Source organism: Cyprinus carpio, chromosome B4 (genome assembly GCF_018340385.1).
Source record: "Cyprinus carpio isolate SPL01 chromosome B4, ASM1834038v1, whole genome shotgun sequence".
Classification (NCBI taxonomy): domain Eukaryota; kingdom Metazoa; phylum Chordata; class Actinopteri; order Cypriniformes; family Cyprinidae; genus Cyprinus; species Cyprinus carpio.
In genome coordinates this window covers 17,472,390-17,499,775 of record NC_056600.1, presented here as the reverse complement: position 1 = coordinate 17,499,775, position 27,386 = coordinate 17,472,390, and the positions used below count along the sequence as shown (strand labels likewise).

Below are 27,386 nucleotides of genomic sequence, written 5' to 3'. Positions count from 1 at the left end.
CTTCCTCTCTCTATCTCTGCTCTGTTCCAAAACATAATGAGCTGCCTATGTAGGCAGCATTTTAAGGGTTTGAGAAATTATTCCAGAAGATGCTTTCTTTCGGTCATTCTTCTAACTTTCTTCTGACCAAATTGTAATGTACACTTTGAGAGGAAGATCATTTCATAATTCATTGTGTCAAAAAATCCGTCCAAGATGGCATACAATGCAGTAAGGAATGTGTGTTTTAAATATAATTCATCTCATAGCATCAACAAAAGTAGTTATGTCTGATTAAAAGCAACCATTCTAATGTTCGCTTACTTAGTGTTGTTATTAGCTTAGCGGCTTTCTTCCTAAATGGTGAAAGATATATATATATACATATACATATATATACAGGTGCTGGTCATACAATTAGAATATCATCAAAAAGTTTATTTATTTCACTAATTCCATTCAAAAAGTGAAACTTGTATATTATATTCATTCATTACACACAGACTGATATATTTCAGATTTTTATTTCTTTTAATTTTGATGATTATAACTGACAACTAAGGAAAATCCCAAAATCAGCATCTCAGAAAATTAGAATATTACTTAAGACCAATACAAAGAAACAATTTTTAGAAATCTTGGCCAACTGAAAAGTATGAGCATGTACAGCACTCAATACTTAGTTGGGGCTCCTTTTGCCTGAATTACTGCAGCAATGTGGCGTGGCATGGAGTCAGTCAGTCTGTGGCACTGCTCAGGTGTTAGGAGAGCCCAGGTTGCTCTGATAGTGGCCTTCAGCTCTTCTGCATTCTTGGGTCTGGCATATCGCATCTTCCTCTTCACAGTACCCCATAGATTTTCTATGGGGTTAAGGTCAGGCAAGTTTGCTGGCCAATTAAGAACAGGGATACCATGGTCCTTAAACCAGGTACTGGTAGCTTTGGCACTGTGTGCAGGTGCCAAGTCCTTTTGGAAAATTAAATCTGCATCTCCATAAAGTTGGTCAGCAGCAGGAAGCATGAAGTGCTCTAAAACTTCCTGGTATATGGCTGTGTTGACCTTGGACCTCAGAAAACACAGTGGACCAACACCAGCAGATGACTTGGCACCCCAAACCATCACTGACTGTGGAAACTTTACACTGGACCTCAAACAACGTGGATTGTGTGCCTCTCCTCTCTTCCCCCAGACTCTGGAACCCTGATTTCCAAAGGAAATGCAAAATTTACTTTCATCAGAGAACATAACTTTGGACTACTCAGCAGCAGTCCAGTCCTTTTTGAAGCGAGACGCTTCTGACACTGTCTGTTGTTCAAGAGTGGCTTGACACAATGAATGCGACAGCTGAAACCCATGTCTTGCATACGTCTGTGCGTAGTGGTTCTTGAAGCAATGACTCCAGCTGCAGTCCACTCTTTGTAAATCTCCCCCACATTATTGAATGGATTTTGTTTCACAATCCTCTCCAGGGTGCGGTTATCCCTATTGCTTGTACACTTTTTTCTACCACATCTTTTCCTTCCCTTCGCCTCTCTATTAATGTGCTTGGACACAGAGCTCTGTGAACAGCCAGCCTCTTTTGCAATGACCTTTTGTGTCTTGACCTTTTGTGTCTTGCCCTCCTTGTGCAAGGTGTCAATGGTCGTCTTTTTGGACAACTGTCAAGTCAGCAGTCTTCCCCCTGATTGTGTAGCCTACAGAACTAGACTGAGAGACCATTTAAAGGCCTTTGCAGGTGTTTTGAGTTAATTAGCAGATTAGAGTGTGGCACCAGGTGTCTTCAATATTGAACCTTTTCACAATATTAAAATTTTCTGAGATACTGAATTTGGGATTTTCCTTAGTTGTCAGTTATAATCATCAAAATTAAAAGAAATAAACATTTGAAATATATCAGTCTGTGTGTAATGAATGAATATAATATATTATATTTGATACAAAAATATTTAATCCAGTACTGCAAATTATCTAAATAGTTGTCTAATTAACTATTTTACTTAGAATTTGTGTTTTTGTTTTGTTCATTAGAGTGTTGTGCTGTTAGCTTAGCAACATGCTAATGTTTAACACTATTAAAGTCAACTGTGTTTCACATCAAACTCCAGTTTTGTTAAACTTTGAACATATAAATTTGACGTGTTAATCAATATAAAATTGCTTAATTTGAAACTGAACTAGATGCTACACTATTTATAATGGACACTGGCCCTTTTTTTGCTCGCAAAATTTTGCTAATATGACCACCTCTTGTGAGAGTATTGTTGTTAGCTTAGCAGAATGCTAATGTGTCCACATTCCCCATTTTCTGGATTCTCTGCTTTGTTTTGCTTATTAGAATATGGTTGTTAGCTTAACATGCTAATGTTTATTTCCCTTAGGATGCTGCCTAGGCAAGCTTACGAGATTTAAGAACAGAGCCTCTCTTACGCTCTCTGTCTTTTTCTCTCTTGTTTCTGTTTGAATTGGCGACCAGTATTACAACCTTGTACAGATTCTAATATTTTTCCTATGACGTTGAAACAAGATGGAACTTTTTTTAAACAGAATTTTCCCTCAGTCACTCACTTTTCTGCAGAACTTTCAACACCATATTAAGATGCCTTTTCGCTCCCTGTTATTACTGTCAGGCATTTCCAAAACCACCCCTGGCCAAACGGGTCAAACTAAGAAGGACCCCCCGCACCCACCACGCAACCAGTCTGCCATTAGCAGATGGGTCTCATGGTGACGATGTCACTGACGCTTTAATAACAGACCTCCGACGGTCCCTTGCATTGTGATTGCCCTGTAGAATACCGGCGTGCTGCTCTCAGAGTTTAGCAGTCCATCTCAGTGCTTGTCAAAATGTCAAAGCTCTGACACACCAAATCAGAGGGTGCTGACAGCTGTCTAATACAGGGCCCTAACTATTCGCCTGTGTGTGTGTGACTTCGGGTTTGCACACACATATCACCACTCTCTCCATTGCATGTTAACCCTTGCATACACTCAGTTTTTAACACCAACGCCCGGTTTTAAAGACCACCTATTAACCAATCAGAAATCGCTGGCACTAATGGATTTAAGCTGTTTTGACAAGCCTCTGAAGTTCTGTAATTATCAATTCATGGCTAAATTTACAAATATATTCATCATTCATCCAGCTGACAATGTTTAAATGATCCACCATTCGCTTCAGGGTGCTTCTGTTGTGTCTTTTTGCACAGTATGTGTCCAAATAGGCATTTTTTGCAAAGGGAAAGTAATTACCCGGTTTAGATGAGAGTGAAGTAAATTGTGTCGGCTTGTTGTTTGTTTTTGGCCATCTCTCCACTCTCCTCTCACACCGAGGAATTTGTGGCCTTTCTGAATGTCATGACTTAATGAAAACGGATATGACAGAGGGTGGTCATGCATGCGCCTGGGTACACGCACACAGTCGCGAGCGGCCTTGCTCCTTTAGTGTCGTCTCAAAGGGTTGTTTTCAGTGCTGTGGTTTGCAATAGTTTCCCTGGACATTCATCTCGTTTGATATGTTTGTCTCTTTTTATCTCTGTGATGGCGTTATTGTGTTTTTGTGGTATGTGTATATGTGTGTCTCCACAGATGCACGCTCATTTACACCTGTCATGGGAGTGTGTGCATGGCAGCCCAGGTCATATAGCTCTTTAAAATCTAACAAAATATTTAAAAATAAATAAATATATTTTTTTTTTAAATATATGTACTTTAATACAGTTAGTTTTAAATTTGAATGAAGGACTGGTTCAACAAATTACTCTGTTTTTTACAAATTTAAATGTATTTCTTTAAAAGTACTTTGTTTACATATAGAAATAAACAGTATGTATTAATTTTCTAAACATAATAATAAGTTCTATTTAAAAATAAATAAATAAAGTGTAGGGCATGTTTTTGTGAGATTAACCTGAGTCAAGTAATACCAATTTTAACATTGTTAACTTGAGCTAACATATTAGCTTCATTCTGCTTCTTTCACATTAGCCTGTAGAATGTGTGTGTGTGTGTGTGTGTGTGTGTGTAGGAGAGAAAGACTGAGCCAGAGCCAGTGAGTAATGAGATTTCTTAGGTCTCTTGAGATGTTCACTCGGCGATGGCAGCACTCGATTGACAGCTTGAGTTAAATCTCATTCCCCCCACCTTTACAAGTTTTATTTTTACCTCCCCTCCATCTGAGAGCAGAAATAAGAAAATCAGCTCTCTGAATGGAGAGAACACGGAAGAATGCTCCGGGTGGATGTGAGACGCTCCACCTTCAAGAAACTCTCAAATGTTCTCTCTCGCACACACACACACACACACACACACACACACACACACACACACACACACACACACACACACACACACACACACACACACACACACACACACACACACTCGCGTTCTAGAGGGTCTGTGATCTTTCATCTTTTTTTGTCAGACTGTGGTTTGCAGTTCAGAGAGAGCACAATAAAAGTGGCAGAGTGATTTATCAGAGTGAATCAGCACCTGTAAGGTAGAGACAAGAGGCAGAGATGTAGAATAATTGCCTTGAAGCACTCGTCTCAATCTCTCGTCCTCCTGTGGCTCCATATGGCTGCCCTGCGTTAGCTGCCGTTGCCTGAGGAACAGCTTTGATATTAATACATGTAATGGTGTTTCTAAATATTCTTACTGAACACCATTCACAAAGTCTGTCTTCTGTAACGCGTGCACTTATGTGTTCACGTCAGAGATGTAGAATTTTGTTATCTTCTATTCAGGCTATTGTGATGATTTCAATTTTGTCTTTAGAAGACTTTGAATGTAGCGAGTGTTTGTGTTGATTTGTTATGGAACATCTTTGGTTGAGTCTCATGCCCAGGTCAGATTTTATCCCAGATTAAGAAGAAAGAATAATGCATTGCTTTGCTTAAAAATATAACTGTTTTGAATCATGTCAAAATATTAAGTTTATTAAACACATTTGCTTAGCTCACTTTGTATTACTATTATTGCATTATAAAAAAATATTTAAATGAAGCATTTTGTTTTGCGCGGTCAATTTATGCACATTTTATATTACAATAAATGATTGTATTATAGTTATTGGAATCTAATTAGAATCACCATTGAGAATATATTTTTAATAGCATTTATACAATGAATTGTTGTTTTATAGTAATTAGAAATGAATGAGAATCGCTACTGACAATAATGGAAATTACAAAATAAAAATAGACTAATAATTATAAAAATACCAATAAAACATACAGATGCATTATGGAAATAAGAATTTGGTGGAGAATGAAAATGTCACAGTGCCAAAAAATGTTTTAATGACTATGTTGTCTTTATGCATAATGTTATTTATTTTTTATTTTTTTTTTGGAATAAAATGTAAACTGAACATCATATTAACCCTTTTGGACCTCTTTTTATAATAGAGATTTTTGTATTCAACATTTTAACTGTTTTCGAGGAACATGATGCTGAGCAAATCATGAGAAAATGTTACATTTCGATTGAATAACCCTTTGAAGAACCAACACAGTACTTGCTATGCACACACACCCTTCTGTCATTATATTCTGACCCCCAGGACTTCAGTTAAACAGCCATCGCAGGTCAGCCCTATGATGTTTAGGTCTGTTTGCTTTCGTTGGGGAAAGAAACCGAACGTGTGAGAGATTAGCAGAAATGCGCAGGTCTGTAGAGTGCAGTGAGGGCTGTGGGGTGGGAGATCTCGCTCGCTCTCTCAGACAGATGATGAAATAGTTTTATAAAGCAGGAAATCGCTTTCCTGGGAAATAAAATCAGCTGCACAGCACAGAACTCTCATTTCACCAAGAGCTCCCGTCGCTCCAGCGGTTGTGTGTGTGTTTGCAGTACCACTGCACAAGATCATTGCTCTTCTAGATATTTAGCTTTCTTTCGCTCTCACCCTCTTCCACTTTTCTCCTCTCTCTTTCAATCTGTCCATACAGGGCTGCTCCTCCCCCATGGTGGTGAAGTTTGCCGACACGCAGAAGGATAAGGAACAGAGGCGGCTGCAGCAGCAGTTGGCGCAGCAGATGCAGCAGTTGAACAGCGCGTCTGCCTGGGGCAGCCTGACCGGCCTGACTGGCCTCACCCCGCAGTATCTGGCAGTAAGAGGACACACCCACGTAGCCACGCCCACCAGCAGCACAGCCAGCGCAGCCGCCGCAGTCAGTCACTGTCTCCGCCCACCTGCCTCGCCCCCTCCTCTCTTGCTCTCTCTGAGCCAGTCTTAACCCCTTTTCCAAATCTCTCATCTGTTGAACTTCGATCGCGCCAAGATCAAAGTTCGCCTTGAAACCGGTCCCCATACTCAAAATTTTGATGTGGTAGTGCTGCTATTGAGAAGCTGTTAGGGCAGTGGTTCTTAACATCAACACATCAAACTTGCAATAGGGCTTTAAGACTTCAAATCATTTAAATTAAGACAAAACAAGCACTAATACATGGAGCCTTCAAATATAGTTGTGGACAATAAAGAGAGTCACAAAGGCTGAGAGCCACTGCATTAGGGGATACAATCACTCCAGCTTTCTTTGTACTTTCAAGAAGGCAGACGGAGAGGGAAGCATTTTTAAACAGCTTTGGTTTCGAAAGTATTTTATTTTTTTCCCATTGGTTTTCTTCATTGGCATTTTTAAAAACTATAGTAAAAAGCCTAATAAAGCCATGATCCCAAACAAACCAGCGCTGAGATCAGTCACCACAATTCAGGATTTTATCCCATGGCATGGTGCATTGCAAAGAATGTAGGTCTAATCAAATGAAAATGAAATTGTTTTTAAAATAAATATAGAAATTATATAAACAATACCTATAGAATTCATTTAGGAACATGTAAAGTCTTTAACAATCATGGTAGGTCTGTCTTAAAAGGTTTATGCAATTTTATTAAATATCTTTCTTTCTATAGAAAAAATGAAAAAGATTTTTCCTTGCAGAACCCGGCTTGGGTTCTGTTGTGTAATTGGATTGGGATGAGGACAATGCATAAATTGCCTGTTTCACTCATGCCCGTCTTCATCCTCCTAAATATAAAGAGGATACAACATGGTAGTGACATTTACTTGTCTTTTAGTCCATAAGGACAGTGGGTGAGGATTAAAGGACTATGCAAGAGCATTGGGACAGGGCCATTTCTCCCACCATTCTGCTTTTCCTTTTTCTGCCTTTTTCCACTTCCCTGTCATTTTGAGGTTACGTTTAGCTTTAAAGCAGTCTGAGGGGTCTAGTTCAATGTCATCCTAATCCTCTAGAGTCATTTAGAGTCTGCTTTCCTCTCCTCTTTCATGTGCAGAAACTGCACAGGACAGCAACACACTGCCAACAGAACTGACGGGTGACTCTTAGCATGACAGTTTTCACTGGCACCGATGTACGAGGCTAATACCTTGAAGTGGTCCTCAAGTCTTTTATGATTTTGTTCCTCTGAATATTTTTACATGGTTTTCACTCTCAGAACTGTTTTATGTTAATCGCAGATTATTGTGTTTAGAGACCAAAGAGTCCACAGTTAGCATTATTTTATGTATATGGAATATATTAATTTTGCCTTATAACCTTTCTTACACAGCATTTTAAACAGCCTCGCTGTGTTAAAGCTTTCAGCAATAAATTAAATAAATTAAACCTTAAACTGAGTTTTGTCCTAGCCAGCTACATCACAATAATGTGTGATGCTTCAAGCTATTTTGTTGGTAATTTTTTGTTGTGCTGTGCTATAAAGTGATGTTAACATTATACAGCACACATGTTGTGTATTAGAGATCAGATATATGTTAATTGCCAATGATTTTGTTGGTATGAATGCATTTGTTACACTTAAATATTTAGTTTAATACAAAACTAGAGTGGGCACAATCCTAATACTTGAGGAATACCAGTAGCTAAAAAAACACACCCTAACAGACAGAGGCTTTTGTGTTGCTTCACTGTTGACAGACTGCTCTATAGTGTCACTCCAGACAGCATGGAACATGGAAACAAACCACAATGTTTCATCTATATTTAGCATTTAACACTAGCTCCTTCAAACATTATCCTTATATATCCATCACCATAAGCCAATACATAATAATTGTTACACATTAATGGTCTGTTTTTGTCTCTCTTTCTCCCAGTTGCTCCAACAAGCGACCTCCTCCAGTAACCTAGGAGCGTTCAGTGGTATTCAACAAATGGCAGGTGAGATACTGAACTCAGATCTGTGTTAACCCAACTAGCCCCATTGTAAATCCTCAACTAAACTTCCATCCCCACTACTAAACCATTTGATTCAACCCTGCTATGAATTGCATTTAAAAAAAAAACAAACAAACAAAAAAACTGTTTGACAACTCAACCCTGAGCAGATCCAGGATCAGCAGAGGTTCGGCTGAGAACATTCTCATCCTGCCTCAGTTTAGATTCCACATGCTGCAGAGTACTTGACAATGTGTAGCACACCTGGACGCTTTGTAATGTTTGTAAATGTGTGTGTGTGTGTGTGTGTCAGAATTTGATGATGAACTGAGACTTGATCACAGAAAAGCCATTCTTTCCATGCCTGTTCTGATTTGCATCAAACCCTTTTTTCGTTTCTTGGAAGAGGAGGTTGTCTCATCATCCAATCATATCTCCTTGCTTGAGCTCTGTGAGGCTTATGGGAGACCAAATCATGATGATATACCTCATCAACCCTCAGATGTCTTCAGCTTTTTACATTTTCACTTTAGCAATTCTCAAAGAAGAGGAAAAATTAAAGTACCCTTATCCAAATAGACCACTTATCTTCACCACTTAAATTCACCAGAAACCTGCAGAGAATTCAGCAACACAAGATGGATTCCTTGTCGAAGCAACATGATATGTTATTCTATCTTCACGCTGACTTGGTTTAGCACTCTGGTATATGATTAGTGTTTTGCAACATCTGCCAATGAGTTCCTGCTTACTTCAGCTGTTAGACAGGTGCATGTTGTTCTCTTTTTGACAGTTTTTATGCCTCCAACATCACACTAGATGCAACAAAAATTGAAAGTTCCTCTTTGCTCACTTTCCTTTCCTTCTTTTTTCCATTTTTAATGTTTTTTCGCTGTCTTGTGTGTTACATTCCCAGTGTGTGTCTCTGTTCTTGTCAGGTCTTAATTGTGGTCTGTTTATCAAGCTGCCAGGCCTTCAAGGAAAGTGAAATATTTATAGCACGCGCTCTTGCCTAATTGCAGCTGCTAAAGATGAAAGAAAGAGAACATATTAGCATCCAAAATGGCTTACAGTGTGTGTAGGATGAGTGCCTTTATCTCCTAAAGCCTTCCCCCCTGACAACATTTTTGCACACCAGAGAGTGGCTTCCTCATTAATGGAGGCTCTTGTGGAGAGGGTGAGCAGGACTGTGGTGTTTTTGTTTACCATTATGAAGAGTTCTGGAAGCTCTCGTTTAAGTTCAGTGGTACATCTGTGACAGCCACTCAGCGAGAATGAAGTTCACATCGAGCCAAACCAGCAGCAGCTGTCATCATACAATTAAAGAGCGAGAAATTTCCATTTTACCATAACAATTGAATTTTCTGGACCTCATTTTTTAAAGCAATATGTTCTTCCAATACAGCTTAGTTTAGACTTTTAATCATACTGGTTTATTTGCGGAAATGAATGGGAATTGGTCAAGCATGATGGACAAAGTAGTTTGTTATTATACTTACAGATTATATACAGCAATGTGTCAGTGCTGGATTAAAGGAACCATTCAACCAGAAATGAAAATTCTGTCAATTGCTCATGTGTCATTCCGAATGTTTTTGGCTTAATTCTTTTGTGGAACAGAAAGGTGCATTTTTTTTTTTAAATGTGCAAGGTTCTATTTTACATAAAATGAAAATCTAACAGACTGTTATGTACATGTTAACATTTAAATATGGCACGTCAGGACTGTTTTACCAGATTCAACTAATGACATATGACTGTGTTGATGCTAAACCTAATGCGATACTTCTTGATTTGCCATATATGAATTTACCTCTGCACAAATGAGCCAAATACAATCAAACCTCTAGGTATAAAGTATTCATAGCCATAGCCTAGTGGTTGATGTACATCAGGGGTATCCATCCCTGCTCCCGGATTACCAATATCTTGCAGAGTTTAGCTCTAGTCCTAATTAAATACAGTTAGTTGGTATGAATGCATTTGCTACACTTAAATATTTTGTTTAATGCAAAACTAGAGTGGGCCCAATCCTAATACTTGAGGAACACCAGTAGCTTAAAAACATGTCATATAAGATAGACCACTGCTGATAGACCATTATTCTGCAGATTTTAGCTCTAATTCTGATTAAACACACCTGAACTTACTAGAAACATCTAAGCAACTCTGTTGGGGCAGGTTGAAGCTACACTCTGCAGGATATTGGCCACATGTTGAGCTATGAAGCTCGTGCAAGAGATGCAGGTTTAGATCTAATCTGCCTTGTCCCTCATCACTCCCACTATATTTTTTGTTCTTTCTGCTGTCTGTTCAAGAGGAACTATGGCCAAAAAATTAAATTTAAAAAGTTCAAAGTAGACCATTGCATAAACCCAAGCAAGAAACCTGCTCAATATGACCAGATAAACATATCAGTCTGTTTGAGACACTGCTTGAAGTGTGAATTGACGGGAGCTCTCAAACTCAACAGGATTTGAAGACTTTTCTCGGCTGAATTGTAAAATCTTTGGGCCCCTCCATCTGTCGCCTGGCAACGGTCTATGATTGGCAGACAATATATACAGCTGACATCTGCTGTGTCTGTGCTGTGGGTGGAGTTAAGAGCCATAAGGAGCTCCATTACACATGATGAACATTCAGCGAGAGCCAGCATCACCTCTTTCCTGACACCTCTCTCTCCGCTCAGTACGCCGAGAGTGTGAACATACTGCATGGATGGATCTCTCTCTCACACACACTAGCAGAAGTGCCCTTCTCAACCACAGAACTCACATTGTGCCAAATACTCAATGCCCATTTTCGGACACTTGTGTGCCAAAAACTCAAAATGGTTCCTTTTCCGCTTTATTCAGAAGCACAAAGGCGGTCACAAAGCCCTCAATTTCATAGTCCATTTCTGTCGTAACCTCCCTTTTTGACCTCCCAACACTGCACTTTCTCATCCAATGAAGCTTTTTCTAGCTTCTTTTATATTATATACTATTCAAAGTTGAAGTCTTGAACCATGAATACAGAAATGACCTATTTAATTGACCTTAAACATTTTTTACTCTGAACAATTGCTCAAAAGAATTGCAATTTTTGCCTTCATAGTATTTTGTTATAATGTAGCTAAAACTGCTTGCATTTTTGGGTGAAACCACAGATCACTCTTGATTTTCAAACCCTTCCTTCAATCCACCTAGGCTGAGACCACTTTTCACAAGTCCTGGCCAATTTTTTTCTTTCTTTTCACTGTTGAATATTCATTTCTTTTGGAAATGCCACTTTACAGAAGTGGACTGGGTCTTGAGAGCCATTTCATGCTGATTTTAAACCTGCTGTTCAGGACCTGTAACACATTACGGAATCATCTCTGCTCTTATGTCTTGACCTGGGCTTTGTTTTGCAATTAGAGGTAAATTTCCTGTCTCTAATCACCTTCTGTGATGTGCTAATTAGACTCTTAATGCACTTCTCTTGCTTGCTTGGTGGATCGGGAGGGCAGACAACCGTGGCATCCCCAGAGCACTGTCTGACCAATTCAAATTACACGCTAGTGCTGTCTAAAGGGATAAGGCTGGAAAAACAAATACATTTTTTTCCAGATGGCTTCAGATCCTGCATTTGAGCCTTTGCTTTCAGTCTCAGTTGACAAACATTGATGTGTACTTGTCACCTTTCAGGTTGTCACTTCTCCGTGATACTTATTAATTTACAAATGGGTGCTTACAATCTTCTTTCATCAAGCCAACACTTGGGATGACTACCAGACCATAATTGGGCATTGGTCACCAAATGATGGACTCATAGGTCGGTGGCATTTGGCACAGGGCCTATAATTCCTCAACAATCCAAATCCTGTAATTCTGAAGTCTTGTGTCTCCCATGCGTGTTTTTTTTCTCTGTGTGTGCGTGCTTCCTCATAGTATAGAGTATATACATTTTACGTGTATATACGACACATGCTGTGCATTTTCCTGTTGTACCACTTCCAATCTCTGTCCTTCTTGGCTGCAAGCCACTTCCCGCAGTGTGTTGGCGTCATGGCCACTGCATGTAGCCGTGCTCCAAACAGACTAGTCTAGAGTACCCTTTGGAGTAGATGCACCCGAGCTCACGCATAGAATCGGATCTTCAGTTCGAAACACCTCTACACACAACTCAACTTACTCTTGCACACAAAAATACCTGCTCGTGTAGAGCATTCTGTAGCACATGTGGTTCCTTTAGTTTAACATGCGCAAAACACACACACGCACACATTGACGCTTTCTCTTTCTTCAGGTATGAATGCTCTGCAGTTGCAGAATCTGGCCACTCTAGCAGCAGCAGCGGCTGCAGCACAGAGCTCAGCCAGCCCGTCCACTGCTAGCGCCCTGACCTCCAGCACAGGGTCCCTGGGAGCCCTGGCCAGCCCAGGTAACCAGAGGCCGTCCCATCATCATTATCATCTTCGATATTATCTTCGGTATCATTTCCACCGTAGCGTCTTTGTCCGTTCATCTGTTGTAGTCGAGTTCGCCATTCTCTTTGATGTCTGAATGTCCCGCATCGTAATTCTTAAGTTTTCATGTCGTGTTTATATGTGTGTGTTTGTTTGCGTAATTCCTTGATAACGTCCATCATGGTTTACGTTCATCATCATCATCATCATGTTTGGGAGACTGTGTTCATATGTGTGGCGTTACGCTGTTGTGCTCTTTGGCTTTAACCATGCTCCATTCATTTTGGAAAAGATGAAATGTGAAACTAGCAGACACTTATAAGTGTGACACATGGTTCTCCAGTTAGATTAGCATTGTTGTATCTTGCTTTGAAACACAAAAGTTTCTTTCAAACTTGCAAAAATGCAAATGTCTTGTGCAGAGCAGAGGGAAAAACTTTTATACGCTCCAGAGTTCTTTTGTTTGGAGAGATGTTTTGTTTGTATTTTATTGCTCTTTTCTGAAAACATTGTCGTCATCATCGTTGTCATGATTGCAATAATCTTTATTGTTGTTGATGTCTCTATCTTGTCTTTTTTTTTTTTCTGCAATTTTAACCGATTCCCTATAGGAATTAATAAAGAATGATGCATGCATATATCTATCCATATGACCATCCATCCACCTTATCCTCTTTATTAGGACTGCATCATATAGCAAAAAAATGACAATTTCTAGTTCTTTGATGATATTCAGTGTCAAAAAATTTTTTTTTTACTGAAAAATCTCTGTAGTAATGTATAAATATTATTACTGAATGCAAAAGAATAAAAACAAATTACAATTATTAATAATCAATGCATATTTTTTCAGCACATTCCACAAAGAAAAATAACATTTATTTATTTATTCATTTATTTCATTTGCATACACCAGTATGTAACTACACACAGTGAGAAACAGAAATCAGAGGCACTATTTAAAAAATCTGTCTTGATGCACAAGTTATAGGACCAGGAAGGATTGCAAAATTAGTCTAATGAGACCCTCTTTAGAAAACTTAATGGCCTAATAAATTGCGCAATAAAATCATTGCGATATTCACAACATAACTTAATGTTACACTGCCATCAAAGTCACCCAACCCTACAATCACTAAGTGAATCAATCTTCCACCCATGCATCCTTCCCTCTGTGTACCTCCACCGGAATTTTATGTATGTAACTTTATCCATTTCAGTGTCATCTGCAAATGTATGTGTATGTTCAAACATCTCTCTTTTTTCTCTCTTCCATTTCTCCGTCTGTCTCTCCTCCCTGCTCTGTCTGTCTTTCCCCACAGCAGGATCCACAGCTAACTCCACCGCGGCTGCGATGGGTTCTCTGGGTTCTCTGGGGACACTGCAGGGTCTGGCCGGGGCCACCGTGGGCCTCAATAACATAAATGCACTAGCAGGTAGCGTCAACAGTGAGTACTACCGTCCATCGGCCTCTCCATCCCAATCCATACAACATCACCTCATACCAATCACCCACTGCTCATAGAGATGCCAGCTATCTCCCAAACATCCACATAGTGAATGTTTTTCAGTTGATTTACTTTAAACAGCAGCCAAAGCGAGGGCATCTCTCTGGGCTTCAGCGAGAGTTTGCTGCGAGAATTTCTCACATTAGTCCTGCTGATATATTTAAACTGTGTCTATGCCTCATTATTAAATCAAATCAGATCAGAGCAAATCCATTCGCTAAGTCAAAACAAATGTAGCTCATCTCTTGTAGTCGTGAGTGTGTTTGCACCAATCAGACACATCTCCACACATTAAGACATGCTAACACACTGCTAAACCATTGCTCTGGGTGTTTCTATAGACGTGCACTTGTTTTGTCATAATTGTGAGTGTGTGTGTTGTGTATATGTGTCTGTTTTATCTTGGGGTTCGAATTATTTTTAATGAAACCCATAAGACTTTTGTTCTTCTATGAAACCTTATAGATTTTTTTCCTTTTATCGACAGTCCATTCCAGCGAAACATTGGCGCTTTATGACGACATAAAGTAATACATATGAATCAAGTTTAATCCAAGTCCTTTGAAGAAACGTGATTTTATTTATTGAACAGATTTATTTAGGCTTTTATTCACAAATGAACATTGATCAACGCACATATGAACAACATATCAAATATAGTATACGGAAGATCAGCTGTAATTGTTTGCAGTGTTGGGAAGGTTACTTTGGAAATGTAACAGGTTACAGATTACAAGTTAGCCTATTCAAAATGTAATTAGTAGTGTAACTATTTAAATTACTTAAAAAATAAAGCATATACATACAATTAAAAAATATACATAAACTGAAATTGAAAATAAAACATTTACCGAATAAGCATGTGCCTTATTTTGTGTCCTAACCTCCTGAAACACTAGTGTCTTTACACATTTTTTTCTCAGTAAATATAAGTGACTACAGTTACATATATTTTGTAATTAAATTACTTAATGTCATTTCATGTAACTAATTACTCCCAAACACTGATTGTTTGACAGAAGAACAGACCTCACTATTTATGAGTTATGCTGGAATGGATTTTCAATGGAACACTATAAAAAAAATCATTTGGTTCGACAAATAAACATAAGTTGTATGTGTTTGAAACAACAATCTCTCAGGGTTAATAGTTGAATAGTGGCTTCTGTGGGTGTTGTGACTTACGCCAGTAGATTATAAACAGATGTTTTGCGTTTAGTTGTTACCACATTGTGTATTTTAGTGCGACTGCAAAGCTGTATTGACAAATCAGCATTCAAGACCAGAACTACTCATCTTATAATAAAATGTACCAGTGTAATTAGTATGAATAGATGAGCTAAAGATCACTGCGGCCTGTGCATGTATATGTCAGTGTGTCGGCACGCGGACAAAATCTCTATCTCCACCAGTGACCTTTCAGCCAGGTTTCTGGTTTTATAAATCAAGCTCTCTCTAACAGAACGCCTACAATTTAAATTCATTCAAATCTCTCTCTCTCTCGATAGCTCCTCTCTCGCTCTCCTTCTCTCTCTCTCTCTCTCTCTCTCTCTCTCTCTCACACTCACACACACACACACACACACATGCACACTCACACACACACACACACACACACACTTCCAGTGCTCATTTAAGAGGCTATATAGTGTAATTGAATATAAAAGGTCAGTATTGTAATTATTGCTGGATAAATGAGGGAGCTGGCCATCCAAACACTTTGCTCATCATTTATTGTTTCCAGGCCGTCAAGCCAAAAGGCCAGTCAGTAAATACTCATGAATCAGTCTTTATAACACACACACTGACTAAAATATATTCTGTACACAGTACACAACTGCTTTTACGGTAGCACGATTTGATGTGTTGTTTTACATTATGAATATGCGTTGCCACAAGGGATTCTCTAGTTTAAGTGTCCTTTTTCAGTTCTTTATTTCTGCCATAGCTAGAAAAATAAAATATTTTATTGTATTACTCTATACTGTAATAATGTATCTGATGCATTATTTAGACCATAATTTGCACGAGGAGAGTTTTTGAACAAGATGTGGAACATCCAGTTGATCAGTTTAAGTAATAATTGACGGATTATTTGATAATCAAAATTAAAACCTACTATCCATTTAATGACACAAGGGTGACCCCTATCACCCCCCCATTAAGTACTGATATTTGTCATCACTAAAAGTAAAGGCTGTGTATATGAAACCAATGATAACATTCAATAATTATATTTAAAGAAATTGGTTATTGTTTTATAATTGATATTTATATACAGCAGGGATGCATTAAATTGAGTAAAAAAAATCCATTGATGTATGGTTTGTTATATATAGGACAATATTTGGCCTGAGGGCGCAAAAAAATAAAAATTCAAAATATTGAGAAAATTGCCTTTAAAGGTGTCATATGATGCAATTTCAAATTGTCCTTTCTCTTTGGAGTGTTACAAGCTCTTGGTGAAAAAAGAAGATCTGTGAAGTTGCAAAGACTAAAGTTTCAAATCCAAAGAGATATTCTTTATAAAAGTTGAGACTCGTCCACGCCCCCCTAAAACTGCTCGTTCTAACACGCCCCACATATCTATGTCACTATGTGGGAATATATGCATAACATCGCCCAGATGTTCACGCAAAGAAAGAAGGCATACCTGTTATTCTCGGTGTAGTATTTTTGTTGCCGCCACCATGTCGTACAATAAAATATTTTCTTCTTGATATATTTACAGTAGCAGATTTACGTAATATCTTCATGGAACATGATCTTTACATAATATCCTAATGATTTATGGCATAAAAGAAAAATCGATAATTTTGTCCTATACAATGTATTTATGGCTTTTGCTACAATTATATCCGTGCTACTCATGACTGGTTTATATATATATATATATATATATATATATATATATATATATATATATATATATATATATATATATATATATATGATCCCTTGGAACTTATTCTAATATGTTTTGATGTTTTGATTAAAGAAAATAAAATACCTTTGTAAGCAAAGGAGACTTGTTCAAAACCTTTTAAACCTTATTCTTAGCAAACAGTCATTTGTGTGTGTGTACATATATTCCCATAGACTGCGCTTATGCCGCTCATATGTTTACAGGAGTTACTCCCTGAAGCACATGTGCATCTGTTTTAGCAGTCAGGGGTTGTGCTTTTAATGGATCTAAGGATGCCTTTGTATTTTATTAAAAGAGTTTAATGTTTTCCCCATAACACTTTTAATACAGCCAAGATTGCTGACCCGAATAATGAGATAATTAGATGTAGATTTCCGTTGTGAGAGGTTAAAAAGGTGATTGGTCAGATGTTTCTGTGTGTCTGAGGGTCGCCGTGGTGATCGTTTCGTGCTGCTATTGTGACATTAGTGTGCATGTGTAGGCCGCGCTCCTCATTTGCATACACCGGTCAGTATATTATGTTTCTTCTTTATCTTGTGTTTGTGTGTATATGTGTGTGAGTGGGTGCTGTTTATGACGTGTAATGTCCAGCGTGACGTTTGTGATTTTGCTGTTTGTATGAGTGTTATGTTCACTTTTAACGTGTGTCATTGGGTTTTTCGTGTTCTGTCTGTTTTTGTGCGTGTCGTGTCGTGCTTTGTTGTAGAAACACACCCTGAGTCCAAATGCTAACGAGTAAGAGCACTTCTTTTTTCTTTATTGTTGGGTTTTATGTAAAGTTGCTCACATGCTCTCAGGTATGGCAGCTCTGAATGGCGGGCTGGGCAGTACGGGCCTGAGTAACGGGTCGGCCGGGCCCATGGATGCTCTCACACAGGCCTACTCAGGGATCCAACAGTACGCGGCTGCCGCCCTGCCCACCCTCTACAGCCAGTCCCTACTGCAGCAACAGAGCGCTGCAGGCAGCCAGAAAGAGGGTACGGACACACACACACTGAACGGTGCTTACATGGAAGTGAGAAATCTAGTTCAACTAGATTAAACTATAACTAGATTAAAGTAGATTAAATCTATTTCAAAATCATTTAAGTAGCACAGCAAATATGAGAGTACATCAGTGACAAAAGTTGGGGGGGGGTGGTTTTGCATTTTTGAGGCACTTGTACTTGTACTATATATTACTACATAATATCTTTATTAAAAAACACTTGACCTTGTAACACTTGCACTCTCTAATCTATTTCTATTCTAACTACTTGTTTTCTTTTTATTGAAAACAAAAACAAATGACCAACTAACACTAGCGTTCTTTATTCTTTTTCTATTCTATCTCCTTGTTTTCTTTTTATTTATTATAAAAAATGACCCTCTAACACTAGCGTTCCCTATTCCGTTTTCTATTCTTTTGACTTTTCTTTTTATTTATTTAAAAAATAATAATAATAATTGACCCTCTATCACTAGCGTTCTCTATTCTTTTTCTGTTGTACTTTTCTTTTTATGTATTTAAAAAATAATAATTGACCCTCTATTCTTTGTTTTTCGGTTATTTTGACTTTTCTTTATATATATATATATATATATATATATATATATATACATATGTATGTATGTATGTATGTATGTATGTGTATGTATGTATGTATGTATGTAGATATATATATATATATATATATATATATATATATATATATATATATAATACGTATATATATGAAATGACATTTTAACACTAGTGTTCTTTATTCTTTTTCTATTCTATCTACTTGTTTTCTTTTCATTTATTATAAAAAATAATAATAATAATAATAATAATAATAATAATAATAATAATAATAATAAAAGAAAAAGAAAAGCTTCCCAAATGTACTGTGTTAGACTAAACGAGACTTGTCACAGTACTTACATATTATTGCTCTTTTTTGTTGGTTTTGATTGCTTCTATTGTCCTCATTTGTAAGTCACTTCAGATAAAAGCGTCTACTGAAAGATTAAATGCCAATGTAACTTCACTAAACATGGACACATGTACATTTTGTGTGTGTGGAACAGGACCTGAAGGAGCCAACCTGTTCATCTACCACCTGCCACAGGAGTTTGGGGACCAGGACATCCTACAGATGTTCATGCCTTTCGGAAACGTGGTGTCTGCCAAAGTCTTTATCGACAAACAGACCAATCTGAGCAAGTGCTTCGGTATGAACTGACATACAAACACGCCTGGGAAAGACAACACAGAATATACCAGTAACAGTTATTCGCTTATGGCTTACAGCATGCAGGCACATTTCATTTGACATTAAACTAGTCATTAGACTACAACAATTGTTGCTTTGCAAAATTGAAATAAAATTCTGTTCATGCTTAGTCTGTAATGCCATGTTTCTAAATTCAGTTTTATGCTGTATTTCATATTGTCATTTAGTTTTTGCATTCTGTGTTTTGCCGCCAAATATGACTTGATTGCAGTCAAAAGACATTGTGCTCTTCCTATATCCCTTTCTCCTTTTCCTCTATTGTAGGTTTCGTCAGTTATGACAATCCTGTGTCAGCACAGGCCGCCATTCAGGCCATGAACGGGTTTCAGATCGGCATGAAGCGTCTCAAAGTCCAGCTCAAGCGCTCAAAGAACGACAGCAAACCGTACTGATCTTAGCACTAGGGCCTCTCTCATGTTACACTGCTAGGGTAAGTCCCCACTGCTGCCAAGGTTGCCAAACTGGGGACTCCGGGGGGGAGGGGGTGCACGAGGGGGAGTTTCACCCTTTGACCACAAGAGGGAGCCACTCTCCCATAACCTTCTTTTCAGCTTTTTTTAATTAATAACAGTATTATTTTGTCTCTTTTTTTTTTCACATGAACGCTTCCATTTCCGCCTTTTTTTTTTTTTGTATGACTTGCGATGAATGAACAGCTATTATTATTATTATCGTTTGAGTCATGTGTAAACTATTTGATTGATTTTTTTTTTAAGTAAATATTTATACAATGGCTATTTCATTCTATGATGATAACAACAGCAGAAAGAAACTATGTATAAAGTATTATTTGTTTCTCTTTGTGAACCTGAGGCTTGTAAGGACAAGTAGAGAAGTATTTATATGATTTAAAGCACCAATATGCACATTAACCTTTGCCCTTTGGCCTCTGGTGTCGGTTCAGGGCTTTGCTGCTCCTTCGAACCCTTGGCCCACTGGCACTATAGAGGAAAGGGTTAAACCCGCTGTGGCCTCTCTGTAGTCAACGGCAACAACTGCCTAAACAGCTTCCTCAACAAATACTTGCCGTCAAATGTTCAGTGATTTGTTTTTTTTCTTTTTTATTTTCAGTCATTTTCTGTCAGTAAGGGTTTTTCGTTGTTGTTTATGTTTTTTTTTTTTTTTTTTTTTGTTTTTTTTTTTTGTTTTTTTAGGAAAAAAGTCCGAATTTTATGCGTCAAATGATTGTGGTCTTTGTCCAACAGAATTTAGTAAAAAAAAAAAAACAAAAACAAAACAAAAAAAAAGTTGTGTAGAGCATTAATTTTGGTTTTTGGTTTGTAAAAAGAATACAGCATTCTAGGTTCTATGTGGAGGGGTGGGGAACTGAAAACTTGATGTTTATCGAAAGTAAAAAAAAAAAAAAAAACTTAAATTACAGAAAGCCACAGGCCTGTAAATTTTATTTGTAAAAAATGCAGTTCTATTTTTATACAAAATTTCTACTGCCTCTGAAGTAAAGGACTTTATTTATTATCTTTTAAGTTATTGGGTTTGGAAAGTCGTGCTCTCTCTATCCTGAGCCTCGTCCGGTAGTCTTCTTAAACCACACAATCTGTCGTTTGACGAGAACACAGAATCACGTACAAAACCCCTCTTTTTCTTTCTTTCTTTCTCTCTCTCTCTCACCTTCCCTCTCGCCATTTCCCACAATCCCATCCGTCACGTCCCCATCATATCTGTCCCGACTCTCTCTTCCTCTGCTCTATTTCGTCATAAGTAGTGGCACTTCATAAGTGAAATCTCTTTTTCGTTTCATTTTGTTTCGTATTGTTTGGATTTTGTTCGTACTCTCCAAAAAAAAAAAAAAAAAAAAACGGAATAATCTCTCCCAAACGGCGATCCATCTGTGGTCTCGGATCAGGATGGATACTTTTGGGTGTATGTCTGTATGGAGGAGATGGAGTGTGTGTTTGTATTCTCTGTGAGCGAATGCCTCATTTACGTGTACATGTTGGCAATTTATTAAAAATTTGTGTATTGTACGAAAAAAAAAAAATGCTAATGTGATGTTGGTGAAACGCTGGTTAATATAGCTGCTGCTGTTTGTTTGTTTGTTTGTTTTGTTTGTTCGTTTGTTGTTCACATGGTTTAATGATGTTAGTTGTGTGCCGGAGCTGTGTGTGTAACTCTCCTCTCCCGTTTTCTTCCCTAGAACTCATCTCCATGACTCTATGCTCATCGTTTGCCTAGCATGTCTACGTGGCGTACAAAAAAACCCCCGTCTCATCGTCCCGTCATTGTTTCTGATGTCTTTCTGAGTTCTCCTGCTCATAATCTGGTCTCCTTTTACTGATCTTTGTACTTTGATCTTAGCCTGATCTTTTTGGAAAATTTTCGCATGTGACCTCATTTTGAGCTTTTTTTTTTCTTGTTTTTGTTTTGTTTTTGTTTGTTTCGATTAACTGGTGAGGGAGGGAGCGAGGGAGGGAAGGAAGGAAGGGAGGAAAGACAAAAAAAAAAAAAAATAATAATAATAATGTGAAAACGCTGCATTCACACTCTAGAGACAGAGTATATTTACTAACATAACCAGAGCATCATTTTAAGAAAACAAAGAAAAAAAAAAGAAAAAAAAAAAATCCTGTGGCAAAACAATTACAAATATTTGCGTTTGACTTTTTTTGTTTCTTTTTTATTTGTCAGATTGTTTTTTGTTTCTCTCTCTCTCTCTTTATGTTGTTGTTTTTTGTTTTTCATTCGTTTAAAGTAAACTTGAACGTTTAATACAGGGATTGGCGTTGGGACTTACTGTCGGCAACACTCTTAATTTGAGGCCTGCCGTAAGAAACCCACGCTGGTTTCTAAACGAATAGACTACTTCCACGCAGTTTTAATAAAAAAAAAAAAAAAAAAAAGCTGTCTGATCGATATTAGAATCTCTCAGAGCTTGCTCGTGGTTTTTACATTTTTCAGGCAGTGTAAAGTTTTTTGATAAGGCCATTTTAAGTGGCTTGATTTCTCATTAAAGTCTATATAAAACCACTTTTTTCTAGAGTAGTAAAGGTATTAAAAAAAAAAACACACACACAAGATTGCCCTGTTTGGGGGGAAATGCTACCTACGTGTCACACCTTTTGCTGAACTGACTTACAGTTAGACAATCTGTGGTTTAAATGCACATGAAATGACCTATATTTTATACTGTTTAAATGTATAGAGGAAAAAAAAAACAGAGTTTGTGTAACCCGCGGTCCCGTCGGTGCTTTTCGTGGATAAAGTCGTGGTTTCATCAAGTCTAACAGTCTTATTTGTCTCATGTTTTTAAAGAGAAGACTAAAAATCAATTTACTTGAACAATAGACAAAGCCTTTCATAAGTACTATTACTACTACTTTTTTTTTGTTTTGTTTTGTTTGTTTGTTTTTTCCTTGTTTTTTTGTTCTTTATTTTTGTTTAGTTTTTTTGATAGGAGTCCCTCTTTGCTAAATTTCTTGTTGGGTAATTAGCTATATAAAAATTCTTAAAAGTTACAGTGTCGGCTTGTGAAGCATCTATGTCATTATATTATTTTATTTCTATTGTGGGAAACAATATTTAGATGTGTTATGTTGTTCAGCAAAATGTGATTTTTTTTTTCTTATAAAGAAAAAACAAGATGAGTGGAATTTAGTGCCAAATTCTGACGGTACATCCTGCCTACAGCTTCAGTGTTTTACTTGTGAAATTATTTGATAACATGGGTATTTTATTACGTAAGTGTTTTGTATGGAACCCTCATATTTAAAGATATAGATTTAAAAAAGGTTGTTAACTTGCTCTTCTGTGGTCTTGTTGCCTGAAACTGTTCATGTTTTTGCTTTACTTTCTTTTTTCTTTATTTGTAAAGATGTAAAAAGTGCCCATGTGTCATTATCGCTCTCACAAGCACACACACACACATACATACATTCACAGGTAAGCACACACACACACACACACATGCACGCATACACACACCTGTGCTAAAGGTTGACCTCACAACCCTCTTTTCTTTGACGGTGTGTGTATTTGAGCCCCTGAGAACGAGTCTCAGCAGTTCTTCTTATACACACACTTACACACAATTCACCACAGAAGGCCCAGATTTGACAGGACAAATTCATCTGATACATAATGTTTGTCAGTAAACTATTTCGTGTGTGACGGGACATCATTTTGTGAATCAAGCGTTGAACTTTAGACCATCATAATATAATACAGGGCCATTATGACAGCCACATAATCATTACGAATCAGCTGATATGTGTTCCTCAACGTTAAACTCGAAACGTCTCAGAGAAGTCTCGCTTTCTGCTGCCTTTATCAGGACTATTTTACGTTCGTAGGACAACCAAAACTCTGTCCTGATGCCAAAGTAGTTTAGCGTGATCCGCAGTGTTCGATAGCGCCTGTAGCACTTTGCTGTAAACGTTTACACATCGTTTGAACGGCCCGTAAAAATATTGTTTACAAACGTAGTTTACAGGCAGCCCCCTCAAAACCAGTTTACTTCACTCTATAGCACTATTTTATACCCAAGCTATGCCGTTGCCTTAACACGTCGATCAGTATTAATGGGCTGGAATACATTGTTGCACATTTAAAATGTGTGCCAAGGTTGTGTGTGTGTGTTAGTTTTGTGTGACTGCGTACAGATGTGTGTCTGAACTATGAACGGTTGTTTGTTGTCTATTCGTCCATGTTATTTCTAATCTTTAGCCAAAACTGGATTTGCCAAACTTTGTGCCAGTTGAGAAACAAAAAGGGACTCATTCATGAAACAAGAACAAATTTGCCTAAATTGTTCGTAACCATTTTTTATTTCAATTTTCGTAGACTTCTGTAAAAAACTGTAAACGTAAATTGTGCATAAGTAAACAAATTTATCTGTATATCATACGCAAACCACTTGTACATAAACTGTCCTGCGTGAATTACATGCAACCATTTGAAGTCAAATTTTGTACAAGACTTTTAAATTGCGTGAATTGTGTCCTGTGACAATTCTTACGTAAATTGTCACGCACATCCAGAAAAAAAAATTGTGTACATTGTTCGTAAAAACATGTAAATCGAATGTCTTAAAACCAAACTGAACTGTTAACTGACCAATGGCTTTTGTTGCGCACAAGAAAAATTTGTACGAATGGTTTATACAGAAATACTATCTACTTGTCTTTCATGAAAGAGGCCCAAAAAATTTTAATGTTTTTCTATAATTTACCCGATAGCGATTAAGTTTTGTATTGGGAAGTTCGAGTTGGTCGGTTTATGATATACTGTTCTCTTTGCCAAATCGTATAACCACTAGCACAAGCACAAAAGCACATGCGCACTAGCACAGCGTTATCGCGCGGTATTAAAATTGACGACTCTTTACGCTTACCCCGTACAGCGGTTGAGTCAATTGACTTGCTACTTAACCCTCCCGGAAAGTTGCTGAAAATTTTGTTCGCAAGACCGATCATTTAAGAAATTATAATCATGCGAAATTTTTCATGGAATGCATCTTTGCTTGACCTCATTTGATTCGTTTGACTTGATGTAATATCGCTCTGTAATGAACCACAGTTCGGCGTAAGTGTTTTTACCTCAGCACAGTGCCGTATCGGGGCTTCTGAAATATGATAGTTATTCATTTCTATCTCAGTGTTCTGTTTCGTTTACCACACTTCGTCACAATCAACTTCAGACAAAACAGGGTAAGCTTTCACGGCCAGCACAATTTCACACACACATTTGTTAGATGTTTAGTAAAGCACAAACTCACAAGGAGTTCTCGCTGAGACTCTTCACTCAGGGGTTTTCTGCACCACGCGCATCTGAAATCTGTTTGTTGTTTCTTTGGTTTCTTTCTTTCTCTTAAGTGCTATTTAACAAGTGTATTTTAAAGAAAAAAATGATGTGTAGTTTCTTTGCATTTTGGCTTATGTCAAGTTTTTTGGAAATGTATGTGTTTATCTAACGTGCCGTAACAAAAGCTTGTCGTCTGTAGATTAATATCATTTTGTTTGATTCTAAAAAGATTTAAATAGTTTTAAGTATTGTCTTGAGAAAAGCCAAAGTCAATGCATTTCAGTGGATTATGTAAGCGTGATTCATGTTTGTTTGACAACACTTTGAAAATCTGTCATTGGATGGGAATTTAAAAAGTACAAAAAAAGCAGGCTTTCCTATTTCTATCACTGATTGTACTTATGCCTTTTGTACCAGTGGAACTTTTTATACTGGCAATTAAAGGAAAAAAACAAAGAAAAAAAAAAAAAAACTATCCGACAGGCTGCGCGGCCCCAGCCAGGGGCCGACAGCGACTGGTTCCCGAGTTTGATTTCTAGGTGGCGTCCAGAACGTTAGGTTTTGATATAAAGATTTTTTAGAAGAACTTTGGCTTGGTATCTTTAGCCTCCTCTTCTTTATTCTTCACATCAGTATTTGCTTTCCTTTTTTTTTCGTTCGTTTCCTTTCTCGGAAAGAGGGTCGAGGAGTTTTCCTTTTGGCTTATAAATACGTAATGCCGTTTGTCTTTACAAAGAGTCTTTACAACAGCGGTAAGTTTCATTTAGTTAAGTATTGTGCAGTCACCATGATAAAGACGATTAGATGATTTAGAAGTATTTAGTCACCTTCAGTGGATAAATGTATTAGTTTGACAAACAAGATAAAAGTAATTTGAGGACTTTGCTTTTAGCTGTTTAGATTTTTCTGGTTTCTCTGTCTTTGCTGTTAACCTAACTGTGTAGCTGGAACAGTCAGACTTATTTTTGTAAATGTATGTTCTTGTGTGATGCAGTTTTTTGCCTCTGTCTCCGATATTAAACCATTTTTCCTAATACTCGTCTCTTTCTCTGTGGCGTGGTGTTCCAGTACCTGTCCGATGTTGTACAAATGTTCACGCAACCCTCCGGTGTTTCACGTCTCGTTTCTATCTCCCTTCCACTTTTTTTTTCTGTGCCGTTTGATGGACTGTTTCTTGGTTATTTGATTTCCTATTTGATTTCTTTTATTTACATTTTCGATTAATTTCAGTCTCATCACCAAACATGGTAAATATACATAAAGATTTATATATGTATATTTCTGTGCAGCCCAACTTGCTGTAACAGTAGATGGACAGGCGTTTATAAAACACCCCTTTGCGAGGCCCCCGGCCTTTCGCTTCCTAATGTTTGACCTCAAAGCGAAAAACTGGAAATCGTATCATCATTTTTAAAAACTGTCCCATTTTTCCACTAGATTTGATTTGAAATGTAACATAAATACTCGCCGATGGTGGGGCACAAACCTGAAGGCGCTGACTAAGAGGTCACACTGTTCTGTACTGTACCGCTGCTCTGGGCGAGACCCCCGTCTGTCCTTCTGTCTGTGTCCCTATCCACTATGTGCTGTCCATGTGTTCACTGCATCCCTACAGAGATACCAGAGAGTCCCAAATCAATTTACTACCATTATAAAGCGTTACAAATGATACTTAAGTGTTCAAGTATTTTGGAAACTCCAGTTAGAGCAGGGGCCAGGGATTCAGTGCTTGATTTTGTTATTTGCATAACAATACATTGAAGGGATAGTGCACCCAACAATAAATATTCTGTCATTTACTCACCCTCATGTCACTCGAAAAGTGTATGATATAAATCGCACATTTTACAATAAAAGTAGATGGGGACTTCGAATATTGAGCTCTGAATGGGGCAAAAAACACCATAAATGTAGTCAATACTACTTGTGCGGTATATTTCGTGGCTTCTAAAGAAATACTATTGCTTCTGTGCGAGGTGCAGAACTGATGACAAAATTTGCATTTTTGGGTGCACTGTCCCTTTAATTCCGAGATTCCATTGAAAGCTGTGGTTCTATAGAGAAAATACCAAGATAGCACTTAGCTCTTGTGTTGAGGAAATGAAGAGGTTTTTTGTTGCAGGAATATTTTACCACAAAGACACACATCTAAGGACAAACTTTTTTTTTTCTTATTATTATTCTTTAACGGAGGTACAAAGCAGTAAAAGTGTGAGTCACAATAGTTAAACTTAAAAGTTCCATGTTGGTGCGTTTTCAGACATGATGCTGTCAAAATATGTTACATCCTTATCACTTCAGAAAAAGCTGAACTACGAGAGTCCGTGTCACTGTGTGTGAAAACTGAA

General features: G+C 37.6%; 1 protein-coding gene across 30 annotated transcripts in view; it reads left to right on the top strand.

The window, feature by feature from the left end:
* Window positions 1-26,072, top strand: part of celf2 (cugbp, Elav-like family member 2) — a 146,275-nt gene extending 120,203 nt beyond the window's left edge. For 4 of the 30 annotated variants that reach the window (XM_042722244.1, XM_042722238.1, XM_042722248.1 and 1 more), the window contains 8 exons: window positions 5,928-6,149; window positions 8,100-8,163; window positions 12,430-12,564; window positions 13,912-14,037; window positions 17,803-18,000; window positions 19,076-19,219; window positions 19,546-19,711; window positions 21,437-26,072. In XM_042722244.1, coding sequence (XP_042578178.1) covers window positions 5,928-6,149; window positions 8,100-8,163; window positions 12,430-12,564; window positions 13,912-14,037; window positions 17,803-18,000; window positions 19,076-19,219; window positions 19,546-19,673 — 1,017 coding nt within the window. In that variant the 3' untranslated portion in view covers window positions 19,674-19,711; window positions 21,437-26,072. The remainder of the gene's footprint in view (window positions 1-5,927; window positions 6,150-8,099; window positions 8,164-12,429; window positions 12,565-13,911; window positions 14,038-17,802; window positions 18,001-19,075; window positions 19,220-19,545; window positions 19,712-21,436) is intronic. The other 26 variants (XM_042722259.1, XM_042722263.1, XM_042722267.1 and 23 more) reach the window with 24 other exon arrangements.
* The last annotated feature ends 1,314 nt before the right edge of the window (window positions 26,073-27,386 follow it).